Raw genomic sequence first — 16,845 nt, 5'->3', positions numbered from 1 at the left:
TGGTCGTTTTTTTTCGTCTAAAAACGCCTTACTATACATGGTCGTTTTTTTTCGGCTAAAAACGCCTTACTATACATGGTCGTTTTTTTTCCGGCTAAAAACGCCTTACTATACATTGTCGTTTTTTTCGTCTAAAAACGCCTTACTATACATGGTCGTTTTTTTCGTCTAAAAACGCCTTACTATACATAGTCGTTTTTTTCCGTCTAAAAACGCCTTACTATACATAGTCTTTTTTTTTTCGGCTAAAAACGCCTTACTATACATGGTCCGTTTTTTTCGGCTAAAAACGCCTTACTATATACATGGTCGTTTTTTTCATCTAAAAACGCCTTACTATATATACATGGTGGTTTTTTTCGGCTAAAAACGCCATACAGTACATGGTTGTTTTTTTCGGCTAAAAACGCCTTACTATACATGGTCGTTTTATTCATCTAAAAACGCCTTACGATACATGGTCGTTTTATTCATCTAAAAACGCCTTACGATACATGGTCGTTTTTTTTTTCAGCTAAAAACGCCTTACTATACATGGTCGTTTTATTCATCTAAAAACGCCTTACGATACATGGTCGTTTTTTTTTTTCAGCTAAAAACGCCTTCCTATACATGGTCGTTTTTCGTCTAAAAACGCCCTACTACATGTACTACATGTTCGTCTTTTTTTTCGGCTAAAAACGCCTTACTATACATGGTCGTTTTTTTTCGGCTAAAAACGCCTTACTATATACATGGTCGTTTTTTTCATCTAAAAACGCCTTACTATATATACATGGTGGTTTTTTTCGGCTAAAAACGCCATACAGTACATGGTTGTTTTTTTCGGCTAAAAACGCCTTACTATACATGGTCGTATTTTTCGTCTAAAAACGCCTTACTATATATATGGTCTTTTTTTTTCGGCCAAAAACGCCTTACTATACATGGTCGGGGTTTTTCGGCTAAAAACGCCTTACTATACATGTTCGTTTTTTTCGGCTGAAAACGCCTTACTATACATGGTCGTTTTTTCGTCTAAAAACGCCCTACTATACATGGTCGTTTTTTTCGGCTAAAAATGCCTTACTATACATGGTCGTTTTGTTTCGTCTAAAACGCCTTACTATACATGGTCGTTTTTTTCATCTAAAAACGCCTTACTATAGATGGTCGTTTTTTTCGTCTAAAAACGCCTTACTATACATGGTCGTTTTTTTCGTCTAAAAACGCCTTACTATACATGGTCGTTTTTTTTCGGCTAAAAACACCTTACTAAACGTGGTCGTCTTTTTTTCAGCTAAAAACGCCTGTCACCATCATGGTCATTTTTTCGGCTAAAAACGCCTTACTATACATGGTTGTTTTTTTCGGCTAAAAATGCCTTACTATACATGGTCGTTTTGTTTCGTCTAAAAACGCCTTACTATACATGGTCGTTTTTTTCGGTCAAAAACGCCTTACTATACATGGTCGTTTTTTTTCGGCTAAAAACACCTTACTAAACGTGGTCGTCTTTTTTTTCGGCTAAAAACGCCTTACTATACGTGGTCGTTTTTTTCGTCTAAAAACGCCTTACTATATATACATGGTCATTTTTTTTGGGCTAAAAACGCCTTACTATACATGGTCGTTTTTTTCGGCTAAAAACGCCTTACTATACACTACATGGTCATTTTTTTCGTCTAAAAACGCCTTACTATACATGGTCGTTTTTTCGTCTAAAAACGCCTTACTATACATGGTCGTTTTTTTAAAATCTAAAAACGCCTTAATACATGGTCGTTTTTTTCGTTTAAAAACGCCTTACTATACATGGTCGTTTTTTTCGGCTAAAAACTCCTTACTATACAGTACATAGTCGTTTTATTCGTCTAAAAACGCCTTACTATACATGGTCGTTTTTTTCGGGTAAAAACGCCTTACTATACATGGTCTGTTTTTTCGGCTAAAAACGCCTTACTATACATGGTCCTTTTTTTTCGTCTAAAAATGCCTTACTATAAATGGTCGTTTTATTCATCTAAAAACGCCTTACTATACATTGTCGTTTTTTTCGTCTAAAAACGCCTTACTATACATGGTCGTTTTTATAACTTAGTAGGGATTCTAATCGTGGTAGTTTTTTTTGGGCTATAAACGCCTTACTATACATGGTTGTTTTTTTCCGGCCAAAAACGCCTTACTATACATGGTCTTTTTTTTGGGCTAAAAACGCCTTACGACACAACCTTTTTTTTTTGGCTAAAAACGCCTTTCTATACATGGTGGTTTTTTTCGTTGAAAAACGGCTTACTATATATACATGGTCATTTTTTTCGGCTAAAAGCGACTTACTATACGTGATCGTTTTTTGGGACTAAAAACGCCTTACTATACATGGTAGTTTTTTTCGTCTAAAAACGGCTCATCGTTCACTTCACTCTTTGTACCGGCTCGTTCGCGACCGACACATCACTTGTGAAAATGTTGGTGATTGAACAGTCAGAGGTACTGCCAAAAAGAACCCTTTCTGCACTGAAATACAATGAAATTAATTTTGATTCAGTTTGCTGCAATACAAACCGGATACTTCATACCTGACCATAAAGTTAATTCAAAACTTAGTACCTCAATTCAAAAACAAAATCTGACGTTGAAAAAAAACATCATTTTGTATTTGTAAGACTGAATATGAAAATAAACAGAATTTAATTTTCAGTGAGGATCAAATACAGTTTCAAAGAAAAAAAAGTATATCGTTTCAAATTCAGATTGTACAATTCAGATTCAGTGATACAATATGATTCAGAGTAAAATATACAAATCCATCCATTATCCGAGCCACTAACCTTCAATTCACGAATTCATTTTCAGTTTAAACTATTTAAAGGTTATTCACGTTTAGTTTTTTGTGGCAAATATTCCGCCCCACAGCGTTACACCTAGTTTAGTTTTGGTTGTAAAGTGTCCTTGAGTGTCTTGAAAGACGCTTATAAATGTATTATTAATATTATTATTATTATAAGAAAGGGGATATTTTTACTGACCATTCATTGTTCATGACATGTACAAATGTTTGTTTTCCTAACACACTGTCCATTCTTGTTTTCTTACAGTCGCCGTGAGACCTAACAGCCTAACATCTTGGGCCTCAGACCAAGAAATTGATGTCACAATCAAAAGATGGCTACATCTGGCTCCTGATCGGGATGGTGACAGGAAGGAGAGCATGAGAAGAAAAGAGGACATGGAGAGCGCAACAATTTGATGGACGGAAAAATACTGTTCTAGAGTAAGCTGCATCCCAAGTTGGACTTTGTGTTCACTATTAAATAAAGAAAAGTGCATTTTTCCAGTGTATGTGGAGTTATATGTGAGGTTCACAAATTATGACAATAAACATATTTTTATAGCAGTCGTTTTTGAGACTTTTTTTTTTTAATGTGGGTCAAATATGGCTTATGATGTGGCTTAGTTGAGGTTGAATTCAGGCTGATATCAGGAACCTGTTCTGGCCCAGCGTCGGGCCGGAGTAGGGCCATATATGGTTTTACAATGCGGCTCAGATCTGGGCCGAATACGGCCCACATCATGGATGCCAGACGTGGGCCACTGCAGGACCGTCATTCATTGAGGTATGTGGGCCGAGTGTACGTGCCGTGTCTGCCCCAGAGCTGGGCCAGACCAATTTTGCTGACTGGCTTGTTACCATGGCTTGAAAAATACATTTTAGGGATATAACCTCTTGTCTCATTTTGATGTTTAATGTTGGAAAATGTAATGGGATGTATGACTCCATTTAAGCAAAATGCTCTTCCAATAGAACAGTAGGGAGATTCATCTTGGCAAGGTTTCTTAACACTACCAAGTTGTTGAAAAAGGACTTTCAAACGTTGCTGCATTGCAAAAAATGACAATTGAAAACAGGGGAAACTAATAAATGAGGACTGTAATTCACTATTTAAGCAAAATGGCGCGCCAATATAACAGGAAAATTTAACTTGTATTTCTTAGTCATTTAGAGGGAAAATACAGTACATGTATTGGAGACACTTTTCAAAAGTTGCTCGAAGCTTCCACAGAATTTTAAAAGTAGCTCAATTTGTTGTAAGGTGCATTTTGGGAATAAAAAGGTTGGTTGGTTGATCTGAAAATGTGTTGTCAAAATGCAGCAACAAAACTGCTAAATTGGTGCGCACTTCCCGCCTCCTGGCAAAACGCTTCAAAAATAACTTACGTGATTTGCGATTGACTCTGGAGCGCCGCCTCTCACGAGGTTGCGTCCTCGGACCCGGCCCCTGAGTGGCCGACCGCACGATTCGCTCCATGATCTCGTCGGCCGTGTCGTCCGTGCAGTTGATGGCGTCATCGTTTGCGATGCACCACGGCGGGACGTGTGCTGAAAACACAAAAGTTGAGAGCAGGTTACGATTACGTCACTGATTTTATTTATGGATTGTTCTGGGACTGACTGGCGACACTTGATGCTGAACACAATATAAATGCACTGAGTCACCTCTGGTGCTGCTGGCTCGCGTGCGAGTTCGGAGGCCCGGCACGGTGGATGTCTCGCTGTCTCCACTCTGCGCGCTACCCTTCAGCACGGCCTTCATGTTCTCGTGCTCGGCAGCGTCCTCTGCGTACTGGATGCCCTGAGGTTGGCTCTCGGGCATGTCGGAACGGGTGCCGCCAAATTTACCGCTCTGCAGGGGAGGTGAACGTAGAGGCCAAGGTGAGGATCAACCGATCACTGCCGAGGCTCTGGTCAAACATTGTCAACGGTTGTGACGCAGCAATTTTCAGTCTCATTGGGTCCATTACATTTACAGTCAGCACTGGACAGCAGTGATTCTCAACCACTGTGAACAGAACGGAACACTGGTGTGTGAGGAAACATCAGGGATAGTGCAGAAAATGGTCTGTTTCACTTAATTGGTCCAGAAATGCATTTTAGTACAAATAATGTATTTGTGTAATGACCTATTTCAGGAAAATTGATTCGCAGTAGCTTATCAAAAGTCATGCTACTATTCATCAACGTTCTGCAAGTTGAGACGACATACACCGCAATCATTTTCTATTTTGCATTGTCTTCCTACAAGGTCCAATCATAGTTATAAACAAACTATCAATAGTTTTGCAGATATACAAAAAAAAGACATTCCCCCTATGGTTCTATGTGGGAAAATGTACTGTATATTGAATGTTGGAGGTTAAAAAAATGCATTTCAATGGGCATCAATTATACTTGAATGGCGGGGATTGACTTTAATCTTACACTGCAGTAATGCAGGTATTGACTAAACTTTGCACACTGCAAAATGAGCATGCGGTTAAACGAGTCATTCATCCATCAAAGGGAGTTACTAATTGTGATCATGTGTGTTACATTTAAGTTTCTATTTCTCTCCCCCCCCTCATTGTCTACCGTTTCCACATGTATTGTAGGTTTGGCATGGTCATATCTTGTGATAGCATCATCATTACAACCCACAGCCATGCACCCGCTGTCAGTCCTCAAATTTAAGTCTTGAATGTTAGTCACTGCAAAGGGTTTCTCATGCGGCCAATTGCAGACAGCAGCAGCGCCCCTACCTCACTTTCATTTTCGTCGTCACTCTACAAACATGAGAGAGGGAAGGAGAGGTAAAACGAAGGCCTTGGGCGGTCATGCGGGAACTTCAAATGACAACATGCGTCACGTCTCAGGTCTTTGTATATATTTGTAATACAGCGGAACACCCCGAAAGGGTGCAGTCTTGGAACATTTCACCACTAAATTGAGATCAAGGGGACAATGAGATCCGGCCCCCCACATCATTTTATGTGGCACGCGGGAGCAAATCATGGGTGTCAACTATAATGATTCTTGCTGAAATCTTTACAGAAATGTCAAATTGTCATGGGAAACAAATCACGTTGAGATTTTGCACCGGCTCTCCGAGGGAAGCCGTAACTCCGAAGTGCCACGCGTCAATGAGTTTTGACACCCCTCATCTAGTCTACAATTCTGTTTTGACATTCTTTGGCTTTTTGCAGCATAGAAGACATTGAATGATTCCAGCAACACCTACTAAACGTCACTCAGAGACAATATTATGGTGTGAATGATTTTACTTTATTTTTCCTTTCTCAGTAGTGGCTCTTGTCTGCAAAGTATGACTGTTCCAATTTCATTTAAACATTTCTACATTTTATCATGTCCAGGTTTGACTTAGTAGGGATTCTAATCATGGTGTTTGCTCTGGACTTTCAAAACCTACTGACGCAAACATCAGAGTAGACGGACGGCAACTCTCTTAGACTGACGGCAACTCTCTTGAGTGTTGTGACAGTAACGTATACTGTACATGTGAGGACCTTGCTGATGTGATTCCAAATGTATGCAGCAGTGCTAATCGGTCAGGGCCAGCGAGGCCCTTGTCTACTGGCCTAAACACTGACTTAAATATTCAACCTTAATTCCAACATTTGTTCCATGAAATTGTCATTCATTTATTCCCAGTAATCATTTCATTTCACTGCATTTATTTTGTCCAATTAGATTTCAGCCTCAATGTGCTGCCATGTTAATCTAACGCCAGTGCTTTGAGAATCAGGAGCGAACGGCACGCAGATGACACATGTGGTACAGTGGCACTTGAACTCTATTGAGTATAAAATCAAGAGCTTGAAGAGAGTGTCGACAGTTGAACTCCACAATGAGAGGGAGAAAGAAATGGAGGCACAGTTGAGTAGGAGTGTCCGTTGTCCACTTACATCTGTTATCATTTTTCCTCTGGTCTTATTCCTCTCGCGATGGTTGGCCCTCTTCTGTTTCTGCTGTAGAACACGCTCTCTGGTTGTGCGGTACTCCAGTGCAAACTCACTGAGGATCTTGCTGAAGCGATTGATGCTGACGTCGCGGACACGGTATATCGGATGGCCCAGGAACAATAGGAAGGCGTGAAACCTGCAGGAAAAGATCAGAAACACAGATAAAGGATAAACAACAGCAACAACAAAAGTGGTAACAGGTTAACGGGAATACGTCCAGCGCATACCTGTTGATTATCCTCCTGTGTACGATCTTCAGAATGATAATCCTCTCCGCGCAGTCTTTGAGGAAGTCGGACATTTTTTGTTTCAATGCCGGTTTCATCTCGTGTTTGGCGATGACCTTGAGGTGATCCCAGGATGCTTTGCACCTTCGCTCCATCTGAGCCAGATTGTCTTGAAGTTGGTCAAAGTCCACCTGGCAAAACAACAACAAAAAAAAGCACAGGTAATGCTGAATCAGTGACATGGGCCTTTGAAAAGACACACATAGCTGATCCTCGGAACTGGAACAGGTTGGTGGTCAAACAACTCAGAATTTCATCTGAAATTTCCAGGTAAAATTGTCCAAAATTGAACATGAAGCAAAATCCAGATAAGCTTACTTGCTTCGTTTTGTGCCACTGGGTTTCCTCTCTCAGAATCTACCCATGGATTTATACTACCATACACTGTATATACTCATCTGTATGTCTGTCAGTCCATTCGTCGGTCTATCCTTCCATCTATAGTATCTATTGACCGTATCTAGAACAGGGGTGTCAAACTCATTTTTGTCGCGGGCCACATTAAGTTACCGTTGCCCTTGAAGGGCTAGTATGACTGAAACTATATAAAGAAGTCAGGAAGAATGGTTTATCCGACTATTGTATAAAGTAACGTATTAAGTGGTTTGGTGACAAGAAATATTTTACAATACCTCTTATTGATTACAAATGAGGAGTTGAAATTTTAGTCCGGATTTGAGCAAGAATCACGGAAGTTGACATGTTTAATTTGCTTTCACGGGCCACATAAAATGATGTGGCGGGCCAGATCTGGCCCCCGGGCCTTGAGTTTGACACCTCTGATGTAGACTATATAATGTATCCATCCATCTGTACGTCTCCCCATCCGTCTATCCGTCGGTCTATAAAAGTTTTGCCCAAGTCCGATCCCCTCGAGAGCCCTTGTCCAGACATGTCTCCCTCAAGTCAAATGGTCAGGATCGTGATCAGGCTTTTGCTAAGCTTGCTGATAAGCTTTGCATTTGAATCAGGTTGGCTCGGGGCTCCTGAGGACTAGACTTGCCCCCCCTGATCTATAGTATCCATCTATAGTATAGTACAGTAGATAGTATCCATGCATCCATCCATCCATTTATCTATCTAGTGCACAGTAAACAGTCACCTGGAATAATATAGCGTTTGATTTCTGGGGTTCTAGTGTGAGCTGAATGTCAATTCACCTTGTTTAGGCGGGTGATGGCTCCAATCTCAGAGTAGAGATCGGAGCTGTCTGGAAACTTCTCCACGACGATGGCACAGGTGTGGTGCAGCAGTGACTGCTTATGAACCGTGTCCTTCACCTCAGGGACTTTCTCGAGATAACTCAGCTCAAAGCCTTTTGCCTGGAGAAGCAAGCAAACACAGGCACACTGGAGAGGAGAAAAGGGAGGGCTTGGCTTATTCTGACAGGAGCAATCAAACGGCCCAACAAGCGCACCAAATTGCGGCGCATTTCCTCTCTGGCAAAGACACAAAAAGGCTCTCAAAGCGTGCCAAGGAGATATGTAGCATCATTAGGTTGTGATTATCAGGAACCACAATCTACTTCAAGGCCGGCAGATTGCTGTGCTGGCCACAGCGGAGCTAAAGTCGGCACATAGAGACGCAAACACAACTCTCCTTTGTTCCTCTTCCAGCTTTAAATGTCAAACTGAAAACAAAAATTCCACCAGACCTTATTTATGGGAACTGCCTTTTTTGATGTCCATGACTTGTACTTTGCCCTTGCGTGTTTGTCTCTCATTCACAGAAGCACAGAGCAGAGATTCATATGCATGCTCCTCACACACCCTGGCTTCCAGAAAATACACAACACCTCAAATATTTTTTTCTTCTCAGAAAAAAGTCGGGACAAGCTTCAGCATACACTGTCCAATCAAAAGGTCAAACACAACATGGAAATTGCAGATACTTGATAAAGCAGATTCATTTGAACATCCTTTTTAGGGACTCAATAAGAGATTTTTAAATACAGTAGTGACGGTAACTGCATTCCCGCAGTGCGTGTGCATTTTTCTTCTTGTATGGTCTGAAGAAGGTGCGTATGGAATTTGCCTGACATTTCGGTCATCGGTCAGCGGCTGTCTACTTCTCAATTATAAATACCACCCATGGTTGGTTCAATTAGCCGGTCTTCATGCAGATGGTTAAGCCTGTGTATATTAAGCCTGATGCAGCCACGTGGGTGGAACAGACTGACCTGTTGTGCAATGTTTGGCAACTAGTGTTCCTGAGTGGCTGGTGTTGCTGCGATTCAGAATTTGAAGTCCCGGTGCACGGCGTCGCAACAGCTTTGTAGGTGTTTAACAGCCAATCAAAAATGCAAAAAATACAAATTTGTAATATAGAAAACTACAGTAAGTATTATTGAAGTCTTTGTGACCGAAATAAATGGTTATGGGGCTTGCTTATTGCCAAGAGCGTCTCAAAACGTCCACACTCTTACTCTTGCCTGTTTTCTCTTCTTTGTTGCCATTTGCTTCACCCTTGTTGACAATAACTGTATTTTTTGTGGTTCAATGAAAAAAAAAAAATACACTATAGTATATTGTATGTGGAACCTCAAAATCTAATACAAGGTCAGGCACTTTAGTGTCTTAATTTAACATAAAATGCCTGCTTTTGGAACAGATAACCCAGAACTTCTTGACTGCGCAAACCACTATACTCCTTTCATCAGTTAATCTACGGACAGTTACTTAGTTGATCCACCACCCCGTGTGAAATTTAAAGACATTACACGAGAAACTCCATTTTGCTTGAAGTGCGGCTTCTTTCCTAAATTAGGCCTCCAAATAACAATGAGCACATAATAGCTTGAGGTTCACTCACATTAGTGCCATTGAGGAAGTTGCCAATGGCTAACAGTGTGGTCAAAATGTAGCGGAGGGTTGTGTTTTTCTCCAGTTGGTCCATCCCTTCCTTAAGATCCTGCAGGGGCTCCGCAACTTCCTACAAACACAAGCACAGTACTTCAGGCTGCTAATTCCCAATTTATTGTCACTTTTACAAATATAGTGAACGGTTTAAATTAGGCAGAGAGGTTTGAGGAAACCTCCATTTTCTACAGCACTTTCCGCACCCTCTGAAAGTGGTCCTCCTTTGACTTCATTTAACAGTCTTCGGTGAATCCAAAATGCTTGTTTTTGGAATACACTTGTAAGCAAGATGAGTACCCCCCCCCCCCCCCCCCCCAAAAATAAAACATCATACAAGCGCTGAGGAGAACATGCAAACTCCAGACAGGAAGGCTGGGATCTGAACCCAAAACCTCTCTACTGTGCTAATCATTTCCCCCCCACCACGCTGCCCCCCCATTAGGAAGGGCTGTCAAATCCAATTAGAAAGAGCTAGATCAACAATTCTGCCTTTCTAAACATAATAATGCTCAGTTTTGATTGACACTTCCACAGAGGGTGTCAGTTGACCAGTGATTCCGTACCGCTGTGTCCTGGTGGAGAACACTTATCTTTAGTCGTTTATCTATGACGACATACAGTGAAAAGTAGAAATGCTCTTCAGCTAAATGACAGAAGGTAAAATTAACTTGTGGATCCAACATTATTTCTGTAGACTTTTTGTGACCTTTGCGTTTGGTGTTGTTCCACAAGATTGACAAAATATGTGCCTTGGCTGGGAAATGCTGATTTGTGCAAGTTTATTATTGTGCTGGTAGTTTGCAGTGCTCTTCCAGTTATTTTGTCAATTCAGTTTCATGAAAGGGCCAAACATCGATGTCAGTCAAGAGTACCGGTAGTCTATTGAGCATGTTTTTATTTATTTATTTTTTGACATAATGGTAGCGACCAGCTGGAGTTTCAGTGTAGTCTTTTGAATTGAAATTGTTTGCTCCTCTCTCTCATCTACTAATAAAACGTACATACAGCCCATTGTTGGAGTTAAAGTGCTCAAAAATAAAGATGAGATGAGAATCTCAATTGATGGAACTTTATTTGCTGCTTCTGCCTTAAAACGGCTGCACGTGCATTTGATTAAAGCAAGTGCAGACACCGACCTTCTCAATAAGCTCATAGTCCATCTTGAAGGCCCACAGCTGCAGGCGCGCCGACAGCTCGGTGATGGAGGAGAGGATGAGGAGAAACTGCTCAGCGCTGCCCAGGGGAATTTCAGGATTGAGCAGCTGAGCCTCTTGGATCCTCTGCTTTTCTTCCTCCGTGGGGATCATGGTCAGGATTTTCTAAGAGGAGATGAGATGACAGAGAGGGTGCACGGAGAGCTCCAGTGGGGATCGTTTATCAAGTCCTCATTGCCTTGTTTTCACATAACACGTCTGGAGGTAAATTGTAGAGCGGCAGAGGACGCAAAATGATCCTGACATTTTCCACCGCTGTTTACCTCAGATGTTTCCAGATTTCCAGGAAATATGCGTGACGTATGAACTTTCAACCTTTTTATCTAGTTTGGGAAAAAAAGGTGAACAGGAACTTCTTGTGGAGTGTGATCCTTACATAATACAGAAGGGATGCAATATTCATCGTTACCCGCTGATGCCTTTCACATAATTTTCAAGTGCTGGTCGACATTTTTATCATCATAGTGAGGAATGACACGGCATCAGACAGACAGAAGATATGTCAACACTGTAAACTGTCACATCTAGGTGAAATAATTCTCTTTTTTGGGGATCCAATTGTGCATTTTTGCTACATTGGCGCAGCATCAGTGCACAAAAACGTGTTTATTTGGGAGCCAGTTTAACATGATGGGATTCCTCCAGACGGTTCATATTTCAATGTGCGCTCGTTATCCTTACCTCAATGCCTTCTTTGTTCAGTGCATATTCATCAAAGTTGAGAATGGCCGTCTTGATAGTACGAGGGGGCGGTAAAACAGTCAGGCCGATGTTTATGGCGTTGCTGCGTTTGGAGTCCAGTACGATGATTTCTTGTCGTTTGCCATCAACTGCTGCTTTCTAGGAGATACAGCACATGTCAGCCATCTCACCCAACACGTTGAGCCAGTGGGTTCCTATAAATTCAAATTAATCCCTTTCCGGTATTTCATTTGTATAGATAGCCAAATATGTACACAAAAAATTATGCTGTCTGGTAAAAGGCACACATTTTGTTTTGTGCACATTCAGTTATTTGGACATGAAAATTGTTTTACTGTTGTCTTTTTGTTCGGGAAAAAATACTATAATCATGCCTATTAATAATATTCAGTATTATGCATTACAAATATTTAAAAACTTTAGTAACATGTTTCAAAAAGTTTCAAGGCTGATTTAATTAACTTTTTTTTTTTTTAATTCCATCACTTTTTTACATAGCTTAACCCGGGGGTCGGCAACACGCGGCTCCACAGCCACATGCGGCTCTTTAACGGCATCTAGTGGCTCCCTGGAGCTTTATAAAAAAATGTTTGAAAATGGAAAAAGATTTTGATAGTAGGCTAATATAGCTCAAATCGATATAGATACATGTTGCAGCTCCGAAAAAGGAGAGCTGTGGTGTCGGTTTCTTAAAACGTACACTTTATGTTTTTAACAGTCTCGACAAACACAGACACGTCTGCGTCCGACTCCGTGCCTTCTCTCTTCTCGTTCGACTCAAGAGGCGTTCAAAGACAGCCTCAGAAAAACAGAATTAATGATCACTTCACTGACACTAAGAAAAGCGAAAATAATGCACCAAAACAAAAAAAAAATCAAGCGAGGAAATTACAAAACAAATTCTATGGGGGCGTTTGTGAACACACAACAAAGGAATGAATAACAAACAATTCTGAGACAGTCCAGTCTCCTACATACATACAGCATGTGTTTCCTTAATTGTAAGTTTTATAGAAGGCTTTTATTTTTTTACGGCTCCAGACATATTTTATTTTATTTTTTTGCCCTATATGGCTCTTTCAACATTTTGGGTTGCCAACCCCTGGCTTAACCTGTTCGGGGTTGTGGGGAGCAGAAGCCTATCCCACCTTCACAATGCATACAATAGGCTACAGTTACCTGCAACCTGAATGAGGAAAAATAGAAGAGGAAAGGATTGGATGGATGTTCGCTGCACGCAGCAAGTGAACTGTCTCATCTCCAGAAACCATGCGTACATTTGTATATGCATTAGTGTGATATATTTTATACGTTGTGTACCTTGGTAACAGGCAGCTCCTTGGATTTGGACTCAAACAGCTGTTCCAGCTTGGATGTGTCCAGTTTAAGTGGCTCTAGTTTGGACCACAGGGACTCCTTACAGAACTTATGGCTCTTGCACTGCCATTCCACCGGGCGCACCTCTTTCCAGAAGAGCCGAATTGTCTTCTTCTTCTTGAGGAAATGAGGACCGTCCCGATTCAGCTCAGGAGAAGGAGGCGGCATGGAGGGTGGAGGTGGGAGCACCATTTTGCCAAGGATGGGAGGAGGCGGAGGGCACCCAAATAGGGGTGGTGGTGGCGGGAGAACAGCATTGCACAGTGGGGGGGGAGGCGGCGGGACTTGGTCACCAGACCCCACCACACTGTCCATATCTAAAACGTTCAGGTCATCCTCATCCTGCAGGTCGGTGAAATCCATTTCCTTGATGCGCAGTTCCCTGGGCGTAGCCATGAGCTGGTCCCAGATTTGGTCCGATTCCTTCTTCTGGGTCGATGGGATGCTGCTGGAGGATTTGTCGCTCAGAGCGTGCTGCGGCTCCTTTGATGCCTCCGCTTCAGTCGGCCATGTCAGACCTTTGACTAAATCACCAAATTTCTCTGCCACGGCGCGCACAGTGCCTTGTTTGTCGCCAATGCCCACCTCCATTTTATTCACATTTTCTTCTCTGGTTTGCCTGTCAGCCTCCAGTGTGGAGATCCTGCTGGCCAAGCTCACCACCTCAGGGTCAGCCACCTCGGGGTCTTTTTCACATTTGCATTCAGTTTCTTTTTCTGTCTCTCCTCCATTGTTTTCCTCCTTGTTGGACGTGTGTGTGTAGAGCATGTCCAGCATGAAGCGCTTGTTGTTGAGGATGTCGTTGTCATCTGAGACTTTGATGCACTGGCTCCACTGGCCTGTCGGCAGGAAAAGATACAATGAACACATGCCCTGAAAGACTCAAAAAATTATTTCCATCACATGGTAAAGGTTTTCTTATCTTATTTAAAAACAGGAAATGATTTCTAATATAACATGCAAAAAAAAAAAAAAAAAAAAATTAAGATCCAGTTACTTTTTTCGGTCCATAACAGGTAAAAAAAAAAAGCAAAAATGTTGATCATTGTTTTCTAAAGTAGAAGTTTCATACAATCAGTCGGCTTTTATGGAAGACGACAGAAATCCAAGATTATTTACTGATGGGCTGAAATTCCAAAGATTTGGCCAATTCTAAATAAAACAAGGTCTCTAAATGATTCATTGATGATCTAAATAATTGATTCATTTCACATTGATTCGGTGTGGTGTCATCGATAATCAGTGAGGCGCCATTTTTTTCAAATCTCTGTATCTAATGAAGATATTTTCTTCACTAATCAGAATAAATACAATTGTAAAGAATAACATTTCTATTCAATAATTTTCTAATTGATTTCTTGTAAATAATCAAATTATAAATATACACATTAATATGAACATAACCGACTGTATGACATATTTTACATCAACAGTTCCAAACATTTTTTTCACCTCATCTAAAAATGACCTGGTACATGGGTCTGTTTTCAGAATCAAACGTTTCTATCTCTGCATATACTGTATTCTTCAACGAATAAAGCTGCAAGTAATACCTGCTTCAAAGTCATGTTGGACTTTTTCCTCCCGCTCCTCCCTCTCCAGAGTGCTGCTGGTGGAGGAGATGCTGGATGCTGAGCAGTTGTCCTTCTCGTTCACTTCCTCATTCTGTCTCTCCTTCTCGCTCAGCACAATACTTTCCTCGACCTCCCTGTCGATCGTCGGAACCCTCTCGCAATTCTCTTCGAAATCAACACCCACTTCGGCGGCTGTGCTAGCTTCCTGTGCTTCCTCAGCTACCTCCACTTCATCAACCACTTCCGCCACCTCCACCTGCTCTTGTACTTCTCTCCCAGTCTCACATTGCTCTTGCTCCTCAAGCTTTCCTTCTTCCTGCCTCTCTTCATTTCCCACTCCTCCCTCTTCACATCCCTCTGGTTCTTTAACTACTTTCTCGACTGGTTGAGTGTAAGAAACATCCTCTGCGTCTGCTGGCAGCTCTTTTGCAGCCATATTTGGTTGTGAGGGAGGTGAGGGACAAAGTTCTGATTCAGTTAACTCTGATGCTGGACAATTTGTTCTTGTTGGGGAGTCAGGTTTTGACTCTGGGCTAGATTCGTGTCCTGCAAGAAATGTTAAGAAAAAAAAAACATCAACTGCCAGTAGATGACTGCCATATATCCTCATATTTTTCTCAAGTGTTCCAAAAAGCAAGTGAATGATGCCAGTGTTTCGCAATGTGTTCTCTTGCCTGCATGAATTTTGATGAAAGAAAAAAAAACAAAAAAGAAAATGGCCAAGTTTAGCTTTTCACGCCGTATGAAATCATTATCCTCCATGAAATTTGTCTCGTTCACACATCTACGGTTATGGACTTCCAAACAAGATAATAGACTAAATTATGTTAAATGAAAATACATGCATATTGATGTACTTAATACTGAATATTCACATTTAATTAAAAATGCTTAACATCAACACCTTCAATCCATAGGCAATTTCATAACCGCAGGACGAGGAAAAAAATATTTTCAGTTTCACGATATGGTATATCTGGGTGCATCCCTTCCCACTCCCTAACATCATTGCATGTATTTCCTTGTAGTGCGACCGGTCATTGAAGCACAAAAGATAAAGCCGTTACCTGACGTCTTGTCTTGTTGTGAGGCAATAGACGAAGTGGTGACACAACGGGAGGCCGAGCGGACGGCGGGGTTGGAACTTAAACACAGTGTGATCTGCGTACGTCCTCTTATGGGCACCCTGGTCCGCTCTCGCTCGCACTCCTCGGCCGCTAGCCTCTCCACGGCCTTGTATCTGCCACGGCCAAGGATAACGCAAAATCAGCAAAGCGATAGGCAGTTTGTGTGCAGTATTTCTCTTTGCTGTGCCAAGTTATCCAAAGTAAAATGAAAGAGATTTAAGAGCCAATACCTTTTACTTTTACACACATAAAGGAGTGAAATCCGAACATCGATTAAAATAAAGAGTCTGAGTACTTTTGCCACATGTGCAAAGAACAGACGTTCCAATTGAGAGGGATGCAATGGTCGATGGCGGAACAATGAGCCATCCATGCCAAAAGACAATTACACACTTGCCCTGTTAATTTGGTCACATCTTAATGGTGAAGAGACCTAGGGCAGGTAGAACTCAGTTTGTGGGGCTCTGTGAAACTCTCTTTGCATCTGCTCTCTCTTGAAATAAAAGCATTCAACGATTTTCTTTTTTTAATTAATCAATGCAACTGTAAAAATATTGTGAGTTAATGTCAACCAAAGTGCATCAAATACACCCACCTTTCCTCTCTGGCTTGTCTTGCCTCTTCCCTTTTGTCAACATAGTCTCGACTGAGATGGTTAAAGCAAAAATTATTCCCGATTCACAATATAAAAACGCTGCTGTGTTTTGCAAGAGTGAGACTGACTTAAAGCGGTCCCTCTCCTCCCTTTCGATCCTCTGTAGACGTTCCTCTCGTTCCATTCGCCTCCTCTCCCTCTCTGCAGCCAAGGAGTCCTGATGCTGCCTGTACGAGGAGCTCAGCAAGCCTCCTAAAGCAGGTCTGCACGCATTCAGTGTAAAGATACAATAGTCATATGTTGGGAGTTGTTGATACGTTTACATAGTTTACTT

The 16,845-nt window shown here is 41.5% G+C and overlaps 1 protein-coding gene across 3 annotated transcripts in view; it reads right to left on the bottom strand.

Annotated features, from left to right (window-relative positions):
• The window catches only part of fhod3b (formin homology 2 domain containing 3b), a 97,860-nt gene that overhangs the window by 3,540 nt on the left and 77,475 nt on the right, over positions 1 to 16,845 (bottom strand). For all 3 annotated transcript variants that reach the window (XM_086114696.1, XM_086114697.1, XM_086114699.1), the window contains 13 exons: positions 16,640 to 16,774; positions 16,512 to 16,562; positions 15,857 to 16,029; positions 14,769 to 15,335; positions 13,159 to 14,054; positions 11,818 to 11,976; positions 11,059 to 11,241; positions 9,876 to 9,995; positions 8,225 to 8,386; positions 7,005 to 7,195; positions 6,721 to 6,913; positions 4,478 to 4,664; positions 4,199 to 4,360 (listed from right to left, as the gene is read on the bottom strand). In XM_086114696.1, the coding sequence (XP_085970822.1) occupies positions 4,199 to 4,360; positions 4,478 to 4,664; positions 6,721 to 6,913; positions 7,005 to 7,195; positions 8,225 to 8,386; positions 9,876 to 9,995; positions 11,059 to 11,241; positions 11,818 to 11,976; positions 13,159 to 14,054; positions 14,769 to 15,335; positions 15,857 to 16,029; positions 16,512 to 16,562; positions 16,640 to 16,774 (3,179 nt within the window). The remainder of the gene's footprint in view (positions 1 to 4,198; positions 4,361 to 4,477; positions 4,665 to 6,720; positions 6,914 to 7,004; positions 7,196 to 8,224; positions 8,387 to 9,875; positions 9,996 to 11,058; positions 11,242 to 11,817; positions 11,977 to 13,158; positions 14,055 to 14,768; positions 15,336 to 15,856; positions 16,030 to 16,511; positions 16,563 to 16,639; positions 16,775 to 16,845) is intronic.

The sequence above is a fragment of the Hippocampus guttulatus genome, chromosome 6 (assembly GCF_054856545.1).
Source record: "Hippocampus guttulatus isolate MCC_2025c chromosome 6, RoL_Hgut_1.0, whole genome shotgun sequence".
Lineage (NCBI taxonomy): Eukaryota > Metazoa > Chordata > Actinopteri > Syngnathiformes > Syngnathidae > Hippocampus > Hippocampus guttulatus.
Note: the sequence above shows the minus strand (reverse complement) of the source record. Positions and strands in the feature narration are given on the sequence as shown.